Here is a 15793-nt window from a genome sequence, read left to right on the forward strand (position 1 = left end):
CTGCTGGGAATGGGGCATTATACAGTAACACCAGGGGAGGTGTCTGGGTGATGACTGGAGAGGTGACTGCTGGGAATGGGACATTATACAGTAACACCAGGGGAGGTGTCTGGGTGATGACTGGAGAGGTGACTGCTGGGAGGGAATGGGACATTATACAGTAACACCAGGGGAGGTGTCTGGGTGATGACTGGAGAGGTGACTGCTGGGAATGGTGCATTATACCGTAACACCAGGGGAGGTGTCTGGGTGATGACTGGAGAGGTGACTGCTGGGAATGGGACATTATACAGTAACACCAGGGGAGGTGTCTGGGTGATGACTGGAGAGGTGACTGCTGGGGATGGGACATTATACAGTAACACCAGGGGAGGTGTCTGGGTGATGACTGGAGAGGTGACTGCTGGGAATGGGACATTATACAGTAACACCAGGGGAGGTGTCTGGGTGATGACTGGAGAGGTGACTGCTGGGAATGGGGCATTATACAGTAACACCAGGGGAGGTGTCTGGGTGATGACTGGAGAGGTGACTGCTGGGAATGGGGCATTATACAGTAACACCAGGGGAGGTGTCTGGGTGATGACTGGAGAGGTGACTGCTGGGAATGGGGCATTATACAGTAACACCAGGGGAGGTGTCTGGGTGATGACTGGAGAGGTGACTGCTGGGAATGGGACATTATACAGTAACACCAGATGAGGTGTCTGGGTGATGACTGGAGAGGTGTCTGCTGGGAATGGGGCATTATACAGTAACACCAGGGGAGGTGTCTGGGTGATGACTGGAGAGGTGACTGCTGGGAATGGGGCATTATACAGTAACACCAGGGGAGGTGTCTGGGTGATGACTGGAGAGGTGACTGCTGGGAATGGGGCATTATACAGTAACACCAGGGGAGTTGTCTGGGTGATGACTGGAGAGGTGACTGCTGGGTATGGGGCATTATACAGTAACACCAGGGGAGGTGTCTGGGTAATGACTGGAGAGGTGACTGCTGGGAATGGGGCATTATACAGTAACACCAGGGGAGGTGTCTGGGTGATGACTGGAGAGGTGACTGCTGGGAATGGGGCATTATACAGTAACACCAGGGGAGTTGTCTGGGTGATGACTGTGTCATTGTGTGTGTCAGGTTCCTATAAGGTGTCAGGATGTCACTGTCTATCTCTCCATGCAGGAGTGGGAGTATGTAGAGAAACACAAGGGTCTGTACAAGGACGTCATTATGGAGAGTCACCGGCCCCTCACATCACTGGGTAAGAGACTTGATAAGACGAGTTTAAAGTTATAGCCCCACATTTTCTATTGTTTGTATTAAAATTTCTTGGGAGGCTGTTAAGGCTGTCATTATTTTTAAACTCAAGTCTTTGTTCAAAGTGTTTCTGCATTGGTCTAATCTGTATTTACTTGTAAATGTTGCAAGCGTCTCTGTTTTGGCAGCCTGGTGACCACTGCTGCACTATGATATCAGGACGATAATTGTTGGATCCAGTATGATAGTGGATCTAGAACCCGTATCAAAGATGGACGATTATCGGGAACCTGCAGCTGTGCAAAGTCCATTCTGCGCATTCACAGAACGGGCCTTATGATGCCACTCGCAGTTCCCTTCTGCAGCTGCCTGATTGACAGTCAGCAGCACTGAGGGGGTGGGGGGGGCAGAGGGCGGGGGGAGGCCTGCGCTCCCAGAAACGGGGGCGTGCCGCCCACGTTTTCTGGGAGGGGAGAGTTCAGCGTCTAGGTGTTACCACGCAGACTTCCTGGCCTCACAGCCCCCACTTCCGTCAGTCAGCTGGAGCATACTCAGCTGGCCCTCTGCGTGGAACATCGTGACCGATGGTCGCGATGTTGGATCCCAGCTTGTGACATTGGCCGCAGTGCTGGGATCGCAGCTACATGCAGGAGGTGTCTTCTACTGAGACTTCTCCTGCATATCCCTCCTTATAAGTGGATGGAAATGTAAAGCTACTTGCAGGCGACTTTGGATTTCCGTCCATCCCTGAATCAGTCCCTCAGTTCCCATGTGATTTTGCACTAACTCTGGAGACTGGCTGATGAGCGGCTGTCACAAGGCATGGTGAAATAATTAGTAGAAGGAGCAAGTTTAATGAAAAGACATTTAGCTTCCCAATGGATGGGCATCCGTCAGTTCCAGTTGGAGCGGAACCAGTTCCGGTTCACCTAACCCAGGAAGATGTTTGGAGCACAGGGAAATGCCGGGCGCCTGCTGAGATTTTGTTAGCAGCGCGCGCCTGCCTCTTTCCCCTCAGCAGCAGCTAGACGCAGGAGCTCACTCCTGAGCACCGACTTCCGGCTCTGGCGGTGTGCGCTATTGGAGAGACGTCATGACGTCTCTCCCATAGTTCCGAGGAGCCGGACGGCAGCGGTTGGATGCAGGAGCAGGGCTTAAGGTGATTATTGTTTTTTTGGGTTTTTTTGGGGGGGAGGGTCACTACGACATTGATAGTGGGGGCACTACTACTGGGGGGATTACTAGAAGCGCTACTACTGGGGGCATTACTATAGGGGGCAATGGCACTGCGGGGCACTACTAATGGACGCACTGCATAAGAGGCATCACTCCTAGGGTCGTAAGGGGCACCACTACTATGGGCACTGCATAAGGGGCAGTACCACTATGGACTCTGCATAAGGGGCACTTCCACTACATTGGCCATTGCATAAGGGGCACTACTGCTGTGGGCGTTGCAAAAGGGGCGCTACTGCTGTGGGCATTATGTGTATTAGTGGCACTACTATAGGCATTGTGTATAAGGTGCACTTATGTGGGCATTGGGGGTCATTCCGAGTCGATCGTTCACTGCATTTTTCGCAGCGCATCGATCAGTTAAAAAAAAATGCAAATCTGTGCATGCGTATGCGTGACGTACGGGTGCGTCGAGCATTGTAGTTTTGCACAGGTTCCAGCGACTCTTTCATTCGCACTGGCGGTCGCAAGAAGATTGACAGGAAGTGGGAGTTTCTGGGTGTCAACTGACCGTTTTCTGGGAGAGTTTGGAAAAACGCAGGCATGGCCGGGCATTTGCTGGGCGGGTATCTGACGTCATTACCGTGTCACTCGTCGCAGCAATCATCACACAGGATAAGTAACTACAGGGCTGGTCTTGTTTTGCACAAAATGTGTTTGCAGGCGCTCTGCTGCACAGGCGTTCGCACTCCTGCAAAGTGAAAATACACTTCCCTGTGGGCGGCGACTATGCGTTTGCACGGCTGCTAAAAACTGCTAGCGAGCAAACAACTCTGAATGACCCCCATTGTGTAGAAGGGGCACTACTGTGTGTCATAACATGAATAAGGGACACTACTATGTGGTGTAATGTGAATAACATTGTTCTACTGTGCGGTGTAATGTGAATTGGGGATACTATTGTGTGACCATGCCCCTTTTTTTTCTGCCGCAGGTGCGTGCAGTCCCTTTATTTAGTAGGCACCGAAGAGGGGGGTTTGCGTTTCACCACCTCTCTAGGGACACTTTTAGCACTTGCGGATTTCTATCAGCAATGATTTCAAACATCAATTGATCGTTGTTAGCCACCGATTGCCATCCCTATACTGGATTCCCTTACTCCCACTCAGCACTCAGTAGCTGTGGACAGTGGCAGCAAAGAGTTTACCTGTGATGATACCTTCGTTTTGGACAAAGGCTTACTCGTGTAGTCAGTGTTTGATTGGTCGAAACCTCACCTGTCTTGGATCTACACTCCCTTTTAAAGCACCTTTTTAAGTTTATAGGTTAGTAATAGTGTTTATATAATGTTTTCAGCTTCTTTAAGAAACACAGCAAAAAAGCTTTAAATTATAAGAGACGGCTCAGACGTGGGATATTTTCAATAATGTATATAGATAATATAAACCCTAAGGTGTGGTGACAGAAAAAACTACATATTTTAGATACCAGTGCGGCATGAATCATACGTTTATTTATTTTTATTTCTTGTAACTACTATGAATAACAAAATCACAGATATAACATCTCTAAAGATAACTCTAAAGGGGCTAGAATATTATCTCCTTCAACAGAAAAAGTCCCCTATCCTCTACATGGCTGTAAAACAGGACCTTGTAATTCAGTTTTCTATGTAACGTTACTTGTAAGTGTTCCCCGTTCCAGTGTTAGATGACCCCACTTGGTGCAGCTGTGTGCGAGAGTGTAGGATTAGGTTCAATGAAGATGAGAGAGAGAGAGAGAGAGAGAATGAATGGAGGTCCTCTGGTGCACCAGGACTAAAAGTACCGGGCTGGAAATAGAATTCAGACTGCAGAGAATGGAACTGGTCTTTAAGGAACATCGGCTTGGCATTTGATATTAAAAAGGGGGTAGTACTCCTAAGGAGGATTCCTGATGTTAGCGAAACGCGTCGGCCCCCTCCTTTTTACCAGTGGCTTCTCCACTGAATGCCCAGCACTTTAATAAGCTTTTGGACTACCAGTAGATGTATTGTGATTTTATGTTCATGATTTTTATTAACATTTTCCTGTTTACTGCCACACTGGTATTATAAAATATGCTTAGTGGTTTATATTCGCTATCCTTTTGTTGAAAGTATGCCAAGTCTCCACTGTCTTGTTTATCATTTTTGTCTCTGTAGCTTTACAGGGGTGTTTTATATTTTGTTGCACTGAGAAGGTCGGAATGATCGTAATGTTGACATGCAGCATGTCATCATTGACCACATCAACATCATGTCGACACTGGTCAAATGTCGACATAATTAACGTTCCTGGTGGACTAGCAGTGACTCACCTGGTACGTCTGGTCCGGCGGCTCCAGCGGTGTCTTCTGGGTACGGCAGTGACCTCATGATGACTTCCAAGACATCCTGCAGTGGTTCCGGTGGTTAGTATCCCTAACCTTCTCCCTGGTGACGGACCATATCACTCCACAGCCGCAGTCTAACCCTCTGCTCTACTCAGCAGACAGCTTGTTGCAAAGGGCTACCATAGACTTGTGTGTCAAGAGAATCCAAATTTTTTTATTTGTTTGCTCCAATTCATAATACAATGAGTGTTTTTTTTTTAATGATGAATTGCATAATATTAATTAGTGCTATGGTGTAGCATATACATAACTGGCACCCCCTTCCAGCTTGGCCATGTAAAATACTCGAGCACATGTGGGAACATGTCAGCATATCGGGCTCTCTTAATAGCAGCAGCTGGACAGCCAGGACAAAGAAAAACAGTTTTGTTAATACAGTGTTTCCCAACTCCAAATCTGAAGTACCGCTAACAGGTCATGTTTTCAGGATTTTTTTTCTTTAATCATGCCCAGGTGAGTCAAATCTTGTTTGCCGCTTCCAGAGGCGGCAGTCCTGAAAACATGACCCGTTGGGGTCCAGAATCATGAAGATCTAAATAGAAATATCTAGCACACCTGAGCATAATAGCACAGGTTCTGTAGATATCAATGTATTTAGGAATGCATCCGTGTATTAAGAAGCACCCTGGTGACAAGAGAGAGGAAGGTGTCGATGGAGCATAATTAAACTACAGCGCAGTGGCATAGTGGTTAACATTGCAATGAGGTCACAAGTTGGTTAGTTAATTGGATTATGGCAGATATAATAATTAGTGTGTCAGTGAATGTGTGTGTGTGTGTATGATTGTATGTTAGGGAATATATACCCCCTATGTACTAAGTCTTGGAGACTGATAAAGTGGACGGAGATAAAGTACCATCCAATCAGCTCCTACCTAACGGTAATTTTTCAAATGCAAACTGTAACATGGCATATGCAGATTGGTTGGTACTTTATCTCTCTACAAGAGTTGATACATCTCGCCCTGTATGTGTGTGGAAAGTAATTGGGCTGATTATAGAGGGCAGAGCAGAAGATGGTGGAGACAGTTCCTGTAATAATAGTTGTGGCCACAGAGGGAAATCCTTTATACATGACATGCTAGGCTTCTTGAGGGACAATGGTGAGAAGCCCTAGTCTATAGCATCGGCAGCCATTACAACCCAAGGAGCCTTTTCTCCTCCTTAATATCCTAGTTTTTACAGCATTTAACCACAATGTATTTCTCTCCAGCAGATCCCACTGAAGATACAAAAATATCAGGAGCATCTCGCATCCCAATATGTTCACAAGACTGCTTGAATGGGGATCGTAGTATTGGGATACATGTTAAGCCTGCAACATACTCCTCATCTGATGAACAAAACACAATCTACTGTCTGGAGAATGTTACTGAGAAGCCACCTTCATGTGAAGAAAAAAATGCCACCAACATATATACACCCTCAGATCATACACAGGATACATCTACTCATATTAAGGAGGAACCAGTCTCATGTGATGGAGGAGACCTCACACACACTGAAATGTCTACACACACAGGTCATACACAGCAAACATCTCATATTAAGGAGGAACCAGTCCAATGTGATAGAGGAGACCTCACACACACTGATAATTATACTCCCACATATCATACACAGTATACATCTACTCATATTAAGGAGGAACCAGTCTCATGTGACATAGGAGACCTCACACACACTGACATGTCTACACCCAGATATCATACACAGTATACATCTACTCATATTAAGGAGGAATCAGTCTCTTGTGATGGAGGAGACCTCACACACACTGATAATTATACCCCCACATACCATACACAGTATATATCTACTCATATTAAGGAGGAATCAGTCTCTTGTGACGGAGAAGACCTCACCCACACTGATAATTATACTCCCACATATCATACACAGTATACAGCTACTCATATTAAGGAGGAACCAGTCTCTTGTGACGGAGAAGACCTCACCCACACTGATAATTATACACCCACATATCATACACAGTATACAGCTACTCTTATTAAGGATGATTCAGTCTCATGTGACGAAGCAGACCTCACACACACTGACATGTATACTTCCACAGGTCATACACAGTATACATCTACTCATATTAAGGATGATTCAGTCTCATGTGACGAAGGAGACCTCACACACACTGACATGTATACACCCATAGATCATACAAAAGATAATGAAGCCATGTTGAGTGAAGAACTTGCGGACACGGATACTTCTACACTGACAGATCATACACAATATGTGAGACCATTCTTCTGTTCTGAATGTGGGAAGTGCTGTAAATCTATCTCAGAACTCACCATACACCAGAGGACTCACACGAGAGAGAAACCGTACTTATGCTCTGAATGTGGCAAATGTTTCAGCACTAGCTCAGACCATATCAAACATTACAGAATTCACACCGGAGTGAAGCCGTATTCTTGTTCTGAATGTGGGAAATGTTTCACCTCTAACTCGGCTATCACTAAACATCAGAAAATTCACTCCGGTGTGAAGCCATTTTCATGTCCGCAGTGTGGGAAATGTTTTACCCAGAAGGGAGGACTTGTGAGACACGAGAAGACCCACACCGGGGAGAGAGCGTATTCCTGTAGTGAGTGTGGGAGGTGCTTCATCAGTAACTCCTCCCTCATTATGCATCGCAGAACTCACACAGGAGATAAACCCTACTCTTGCTCGGAATGCGGGAAAGGCTTTTATCTGACGTCGGATCTTGTCATCCATTACAGGATACACACAGGAGAAAAACCTTATGCTTGTCCGACGTGCGGCAAATGTTTTATTTCTAACTCAAATCTTTCCAAACACCAGAGAATTCACACGGGAGAGAGGCCGTACCCCTGTCCTGTGTGTGGAAAATGTTTCGTTACTAACTCAAATCTTTCCAAACATCAGAGGACTCACACAAGAGAGAAGCCGGGTTCTTGAGTGAAACCTCTCTCCAGTAATCACACACATCTTCCTTCATCAGACTATTCACAAAGAAGGGGAGTTATCGTTTGCTGTGAATTTACGCCAACATTTACAAAACATATTTGCACTGTACATATTGTAGGCTTAGGTAGTAGTGCTGTCCCTACATACTGTACATTAAAACTACCTGCCAGTATTGTGAAACTATTCCGGCTTTTGTAATATGTGTGAAAAGATCTCCAGCAGTAATAACTACATGGTAAACTTAATAGCCTGGCAAAAAGTAAAGAACTGAAGAGGCGGTTAATGAGTCGGGTGCACAAATTAAATTTGTTTGATTCATTAATATAATAAAACGTAGCTTTTATTGCTTATATTAATATTAAGACAGTCCCTAATGTAGGACACATACAGGAAAATATAGAGGTTAAAAAATGACACATACAAACATATAAGTGATAGAGTGAGAAAATAGTGTACTAAGTTTATTAAAAGGTGAGTTCATCACAATGACTCCTGCAACTATATGTTTGTAATGTGTGTCATTTGAGCCATGAAAAGCACTTTAATTCATTATTATTAATTCATACCACGGCACATATATGAAGGTATTGTTAATTCATACCACGGCACAGTTATACAGGTATAGTGGCATATGATGTAAACTCAATTCAGCTAGTATAGTACTAGATCTGTGCCCTGATACCGCACCTTAATATAGAAATGTATATATATGTAGCACTCTTGTACATGTGCCGTGATCCACACTATCCTAAACGTATGACCAGTATCGATCCAATGCTATAATAAGATTTTACTCACCGGTAAATCCATTTCTCGTAGTCCGTAGTGGATGCTGGGAACTTCGTAAGGACCATGGGGAATAGCGGCTCCGCCGGAGACTGGGCACAACTAAAGAAAGCTTTAGGACTACCTGGTGTGTACTGTCTCCTCCCTCTATGACCCTCCTCCAGACCTCAGTTAGGATACTGTGCCCGGAAGAGCTGACACAATAGGAAAAGGATTTTGAATCCCGGGTAAGACTCATACCAGCCACACCAATCACACCGTATAACTCGTGATATTATACCCAGTTAACAGTATGAAATATAACTGAGCCTCACTACAGATGGCTCATAACAATAACCCTTTAGTTAGGCAATAACTATATACAAGTATTGCAGACAATCCGCACTTGGGATGGGCGCCCAGCATCCACTACGGACTACGAGAAATAGATTTACCGGTGAGTAAAATCTTATTTTCTCTGACGTCCTAAGTGGATGCTGGGACTCCGTAAGGACCATGGGGATTATACCAAAGCTCCCAAACGGGCGGGAGAGTGCGGATGACTCTGCAGCACCGAATGGGCAAACTCTAGGTCCTCCTCAGCCAGGGTGTCAAACTTGTAGAATTTAGCAAATGTATTTGACCCCGACCAAGTAGCTGCTCGGCAAAGTTGTAAAGCCGAGACCCCTCGGGCAGCCGCCCAAGAAGAGCCCACCTTCCTCGTGGAATGGGCTTTCACTGATTTAGGATGCGGCAGTCCAGCCGCAGAATGTGCAAGCTGAATCGTACTACAGATCCAGCGAGCAATAGTCTGCTTTGAAGCAGGAGCACCCAGCTTGTTGGGTGCATACAGGATAAATAGCGAGTCAGTTTTCCTGACTCCAGCCGTCCTGGAAACATATTTTCAGGGCCCTGACTACGTCCAGTAACTTGGAGTCCTCCAAGTCCCACGTAGCCGCAGGCACCACAATAGGTTGGTTCACATGAAAAGCTGATACTACCTTAGGAAGGAATTGGGAACGAGTCCTCAATTCCGCCCTATCCATATGAAAATCAGATAAGGGCTTTTGCATGACAAAACCGCCAATTCTGATACACGCCTGGCCGACGCCAAGGCCAACAGCATGACCACTTTCCACGTGAGGTATTTTAGCTCTACGGATTTAAGTGGCTCAACCCAATGCGACTTCAGGAAATCCAACACCACATTGAGATCCCACGGTGCCATTAGAGGCACAAACGGGGGCTGAATATGCAGCACTCCCTTAACAAAAGTCTGAACTTCAGACAGTGAAGCCAGTTCTTTTTGGAAGAAAATGTACAGAGCCGAAATCTGGACCTTAATGGAACCCAATTTTAGGCCCGTAGTCACTCCTGACTGTAGGAAGTGCAGAAATCGACCCAGTTGAAATTCCTCCGTTGGGCCTTCCTGGCCTCACACTAAGCAACATATTTTTGCCATATTCGGTGATAATATTTTGTGATCACATCTTTCCTAGCCTTAATCAGCGTAGGAATGACTTCCTCCGGAATGCCTTTTTCCTTTAGGATCCGGTGTTCAACCGCCATGCCGTCAAACACAAGCGTGGTAAGCCTTGGAACAGGCAGGGCCCCTGCTGCAGCAGGTCCTGTATGAGCGGCAGAGGCCATGGGTCCTCTGAGATCATTTCTTGGAGTTCTGGGTACCAAGCTCTTCTTGGCCAATCCGGAACCACGAGTATAGTTCTTACTCCTCTCCTTCGTAGTATTCTCAGTACCTTGGGTATGAGAGGCAAAGGAAGGAACACATACACCGACTGGTACACCCACGGTGTTACCAGAGCGTCCACAGCTATCGCCTGAGGATCCCTTGACCTGGCGCAATATCTTTTTAGCTTTTTGTTGAGGCGGGACGCCGTCATGTCCACCTGTGGCCTTTCCCAATGGTGTACAATCATTTTGAAGACTTCTGGATGAAGTCCCCACTCTCCCGGGTGGAGGTCGTGCCTGCTGAGAAAGTCTGCTTCCCAGTTGTCCACTCCGGGAATGAACACTGCTGACAGTGCTAACACATGATTTTCCGCCCATCGGAAAATCCTTGTGGCTTCTGCCATCACCATCCTGCTTCTTGTGCCGCCCTGCTGGTTTACATGGGCGACCGCCGTGATGATGTCTGACTGGATCAGCACCGGCTGGTGTTGAAGCAGGGGTCTAGCCTGACTTAGGGCATTGTGAATGGCCCTTAGTCCCAGAATATCTATGTGTAGGGAAGTCTCCTGACTTGACCACAGTCCCTGGACGTTACTTCCCTGTGTGACTGCCCCCCAGCCTCGAAGGCTGGCATCCGTTGTCACCAGGACCCCGTCCTGTATGCCGAATCTGCGGCCCTCTAGAAGATGAGCACTCTGCAGCCACCACAACAGCGACACCCTGGCCCTTGGAGACAGGGTTATCAGCCGATGCATCTGAAGATGCGACCCGGACCACTTGTCCAACAGATCCCACTGGAAGATCCTTGCATGGAACCTGCCGAATGGAATTTCTTCGTAAGAAGCTACCATCTTTCCCAGGACTCGCGTGCATTGATGCACCGACACCTGTATTTGTATTAGGAGGCCTCTGACTAGAGATGACAACTCCTTGGCCTTCTCCTCTGGGAGAAACCCTTTTTCCTGTTCTGTGTCCAGAACCATACCCAGGAACAGTAGACGCGTCGTAGGAACCAGCTGCGACTTTGGACTATTCAGAATCCAGCCGTGCTGTTGTAGCACTTCCCGAGATAGTGCTACTCCGACGAACAACTGCTCCCTGGACCTCGCCTTTATAAGGAGATCGTCAAAGTACGGGATTGTCAAAGTCAGAAAAATGTCTCTATGCACGTTGCCATATTTGCACCGCACACTGGTCCATGCTGCGCATGCGTACGCTCTCCCGTGAAGGCGCATACCCGCAATAGCGTGCACTCGCAGGCGCGGTATGCGTATTTACGGTAGAGTTTATGTAGTCGTAGCGTGCGACTCATTCGTTACATATTTTCACAATTAATGTAGTTTATAGATCATGGTCCCTTTGATAGTTTCTGAAAGTTTGGTTAATATAGAAGGTCCCTGAGCTAAGGAATCCCTCTTTGTATCGTACGAAGGGTCTAACAGGAATCATACAGCAGTGTTTGGTACCCATCGGAAGAGTATTTAATTAGCAATATTCCGGTGTTGGTTTGGAGCGTATTAATCGCTCGTGCGAATAGTTATGGACATAAGAAGTTTATGTCCATTTCTACTATTTACTCATACTCAGGTATGCGGCGGGAAACCTAGTTCCCCACCCACCTGAGCTGTTTGAAATCGTCACAGCCCACCTGTATGAATCAACCTATGACCTTTTGTTATGATGCAGGGCCGAATTCCGACGTCCAATGGACAATGGGATTGTAGGGACTGTAGGATTGCATTGTGTGTGGGGCATAAATAGGCAGGCCGACCACATCCAGCTCTCACTCTTCAACGGTTCTCATTGCTGAAAATCGGGTGCTGGATGTCCAGGCGCATGCGATCGTTTACCCTTGTGCGTAAGTTTTTCTCCGTAATCATTGTCTTTCTGTGAGCCAATTTCTCTCATCTCTCTCCGTCTCTCTCTCTCTCTTTCCCTTCTCTCTCTCTCTCGTATCTCCCCTAGACTAGTATTGTATTGTATTAGATAGTATTGTTTAGTTCTGTGGTTAGGAAGTCTCTGTTATATTGTAGTGTATCATTTGTACTGTTATCCCCTTTTTACAAGTATACTAGATATAATACAGTTAATAGGCTTTGGACCCTAAACCAGTATCTGTGTATTTTCTATAGTGTTGAGTGTTCACTTGAGCGTCGGTGACGCTCAAGCAGCTTTGTAGTTAGTCAGGTTACACAAGGTTGCACTTACACCCTGTATTCACATTAAGGTATTCCGTGTATTTCATTGGTATAAGGTTTAGACATAAAGGTATAGTGTTGTGAGCGTCTGCGCCGCTGGTGATCTCCTCGTGGTCTCGAGCGTCCGCTACGCCATAGCGAATCATTACTCTAGTCATAGCCAATAACGTGTCCTGTGATCGCTGGGCCGTGAGCGAACGTGACGCTTGAGAGTCTCGCCTACGGCTGAGCGATCGTTACGCAACTAGCGTACCATTACGGTACTTCTTAAGTAAACAGCGTACAGTGTTCTTAGCTTCATAAAGGGTTGTTTATACGACAAGGGAATTTAGCATTGTCAATTGGGGACTCGTCCTATCCTTCTCATATCTGCACTAGGTAGATCAGCAGACATTATCCCCCCAGCAAAGGGTGGGAGGTTGTCTCGCAGTGCTGACGGGATAAGCGTCTGCTTCGCTTAGATAAAGAGTGCTGAAGGAATCCGGGAACCGGAAGTAAGAACAAAACGCTTGTGTCTTTTAAAACTGTTTTATTTCTCTTCTGTCTTGCGTATACACGCACACATACATTTATCTGCATTTCTTTTTCAAATTTCGTATATCACTATTCCTGTTTGCCAAGTTTTATAGTTGATAGAAAGTGCAAAAAGAGATTTGCTGTTATTTCATAGTAGAGGTAATAGTTAAAGTATAGACCAACACACGGCTTGTCTGGGAGATAAGACAGTCAGTGTGGTGTGCGGTAGATGATCAGGGATCATCTACATTGATAAAGGTAGAAATTGTGTTACGGTGGATCTTTGTTTTGCGTACACGTGTCCCTAACAAAAGACTTGCGTACGCAATCCAAACGGCAGACGCACGCAGCGTACATTACGCAACGTAGCGTCTGGTTACGCCCACGTAGCTCAAGTCACGAAAAGTTGAATTAGCGCAAAGCGATAATTAGCGCAAAGGCGATAAGTAACGCACAGCGGTAAATAACGCGACGCGGTAAATAACGCAAATCTATTTTTGGAAAATCTGAAATTTAGTTTAACAGATCCTGCTCCTAATTAGTAACACTGTTGGACTGAAGACAATTTCTGCGCAGAAATAGATATAGAAACAAAGTGTACATGTGTTGAGTGAGTGTGGTTTTGTATACAAAAGTTTATATAACTTTAAGGTGGAACCAAAAGGAAAGTCGGGTACTCGTCAAGGGACACACGTGTAAGTGACATATACGGTGGCTAGGGAGGCATCCCTGGTTAAATAATATTTGAGCATTAGAGTATAGCGGACCATAAGGTAACAGACCAGGAGGTCATTAACAGACGGTAACAGACCAGGAGGTCATAAGGTAACAGGTAAAATAGACAAAGAGGTCCGCTATAAAAGTCCAGTGGCACAACGCCTGGGGTGTTGGTGCAGAACCCATATAGGCCATAAGCTCTTGCTGAAGGAATCGCGGCCGGAAACATCGATTCCATTGATCTTTCAGTACATGACAAGTAGTGCTTGTGTACTGAACGATTGGACCACACGTAATTGTGTGCAGTAGTTAGTAATCTGACCTAATACCATTAGAGTAAAGTGGTCACAAACGCTATCTGTACATTCTGACGTGATTTGTGTAATTTTTTATTTTTGGAAGGGAAGTTCGCTGGTCACTCAGGAACTATCTAACAACCCCACCTTTACTGGAAAGAGTAAGTGTCCTGCGGGTAACCCTCATATGTTCCAGTAAACTGAAGGTTCCATAGGGGCCCTGTATCGAGTACGCCAGCACCATATCGGTGTGATCAGGTCGTATTGGTCGAGGTGGGCGAGTGAGTGGGGTACTCGGTAAACCGCCACCGCCGGCCTACTGTGGAGTAATTTGGTTGTCTGTAAAGGCTTGCTGAAAACCTTGATACAGAAATCCAAGGAGGACTAAGCAACACCTGCAGACTATGGGGGCCAGTTGCTCAGGTAGGGGGCGATCAACCCTGGTTCAGGTTGATTCTGTGAACCGACCAGTTGGGTCGGCACGATATGTAATGTGTGAAAAATATGGAAGTCACACAGAATCTTTATGTGATGAATGGGAGAGAATGACTGTACAAGACAGGGACAAATTCCCAAGAATAGGTAGCTTCAGTCCAGACGTGTTACAAAATTTAAGGAGGAGGATATGTCTCGTAAAATCAACAAAGAGACGAATTCAGCATCATGATTACTTACAGTTATGGCACCAGGAAGGTGAGATACAGAGAGGTTTGGCTCTGGCGGCGGGATCTGGGGCAGTCAGGAAGCTGATAGCCACAGCTCCACCTCCACCATACATTGCAGGAGAGAAGTTGATTACGGAGAGAAACGCACTGGGTTGTAAAACACAAACTCTTAGTAACCCTGTAAATGTTAATGATGTTAACCAAATAACTCATGCAAGTATTAACCCGTGCAAGATGTACCCTGTTTTGAACCTTCCTCAGGAGTGTGATCAAGAAGAAGATTCGGCAACAATTTCAGCGCTCTCTCTAGCGGCCACCATATCAGAAACCACAGTGGGAACTGCACCACCCACGAGATTAGTTAAGGCCCCTAGCGGAGGGATAGGTGAGGTCGTGTCAACGGGTAAGTACGGCACCATGCATTACACTGAAACAATTGTACCACAACAAGCTGTAGAATCTATACAGGAAGAGGCTGTTAGAATTGCTCCTGTAAAGGTGATAGTAGTTCCCAATGGGAAAACAGATGCATCAGGAGCCACACCCGTCAGGAACATTGCCATGTATTGCCCGTTCACTAGAATGGAATTGAGGACCATAGTGTCTGAATTCCCAGACCCCAGAAAAGATTTAGTGGCAAGCCAAAAATACATCAGGGATCTAGGAAACACTTTAGAGCCCAATAATAAGGATTGGCAGATAGTGCTAAGAGCTTGCTTACCTTCCAATGTCGACTCAGTTAAATTCTTGGCTGATTGTGGACTAGATAAAGATATACCGCTTACAGATGTGTACGACCAGGATAATGTAAAAAGGATAAATTTACAGCTAAAGGAGTATTTCCCAGCCGTTGTTAAATGGAATAAAATATTTTCCATTAAGCAAAAGGAGTCCGAAACGGCAGCAGAATATTTCCACCGGGCACTATCAGAAATGGCAAAATACACTGGTATAGAAGACATTAAGACCAACCCAAACCATCGAGAAGTAGCAGTATCTGTACTGATGGATGGTTTGAAAGAAACATTAAAAGCTAGGGTACAGACCACACAACCATGTTGGCGAGGTCTGTCAGTGTCCACCTTGAGAGAGGCTGCTGTTGATCACGACAAAAACATCACTAGACACAGGGAGTCGCAAAGTGATAAGTTG

General features: G+C 45.9%; 1 protein-coding gene across 2 annotated transcripts in view; it reads left to right on the forward strand.

Annotated features, from left to right (window-relative positions):
• LOC135054827 (oocyte zinc finger protein XlCOF7.1-like) overlaps positions 1-8914 on the forward strand; it is a 41793-nt gene extending 32879 nt beyond the window's left edge. Inside the window, exons 4-5 of one of the 2 annotated variants that reach the window (XM_063958206.1) lie at positions 1181-1259; positions 6057-8914. In XM_063958206.1, coding sequence (XP_063814276.1) covers positions 1181-1259; positions 6057-7786 — 1809 coding nt within the window. In that variant the 3' untranslated portion in view covers positions 7787-8914. The remainder of the gene's footprint in view (positions 1-1180; positions 1260-6056) is intronic. The other variant, XM_063958207.1, reaches the window with a different exon arrangement.
• Positions 8915-15793: the final 6879 nt, after the last annotated feature.

Source organism: Pseudophryne corroboree, chromosome 3, assembly GCF_028390025.1.
Source record: "Pseudophryne corroboree isolate aPseCor3 chromosome 3, aPseCor3.hap2, whole genome shotgun sequence".
Lineage (NCBI taxonomy): Eukaryota > Metazoa > Chordata > Amphibia > Anura > Myobatrachidae > Pseudophryne > Pseudophryne corroboree.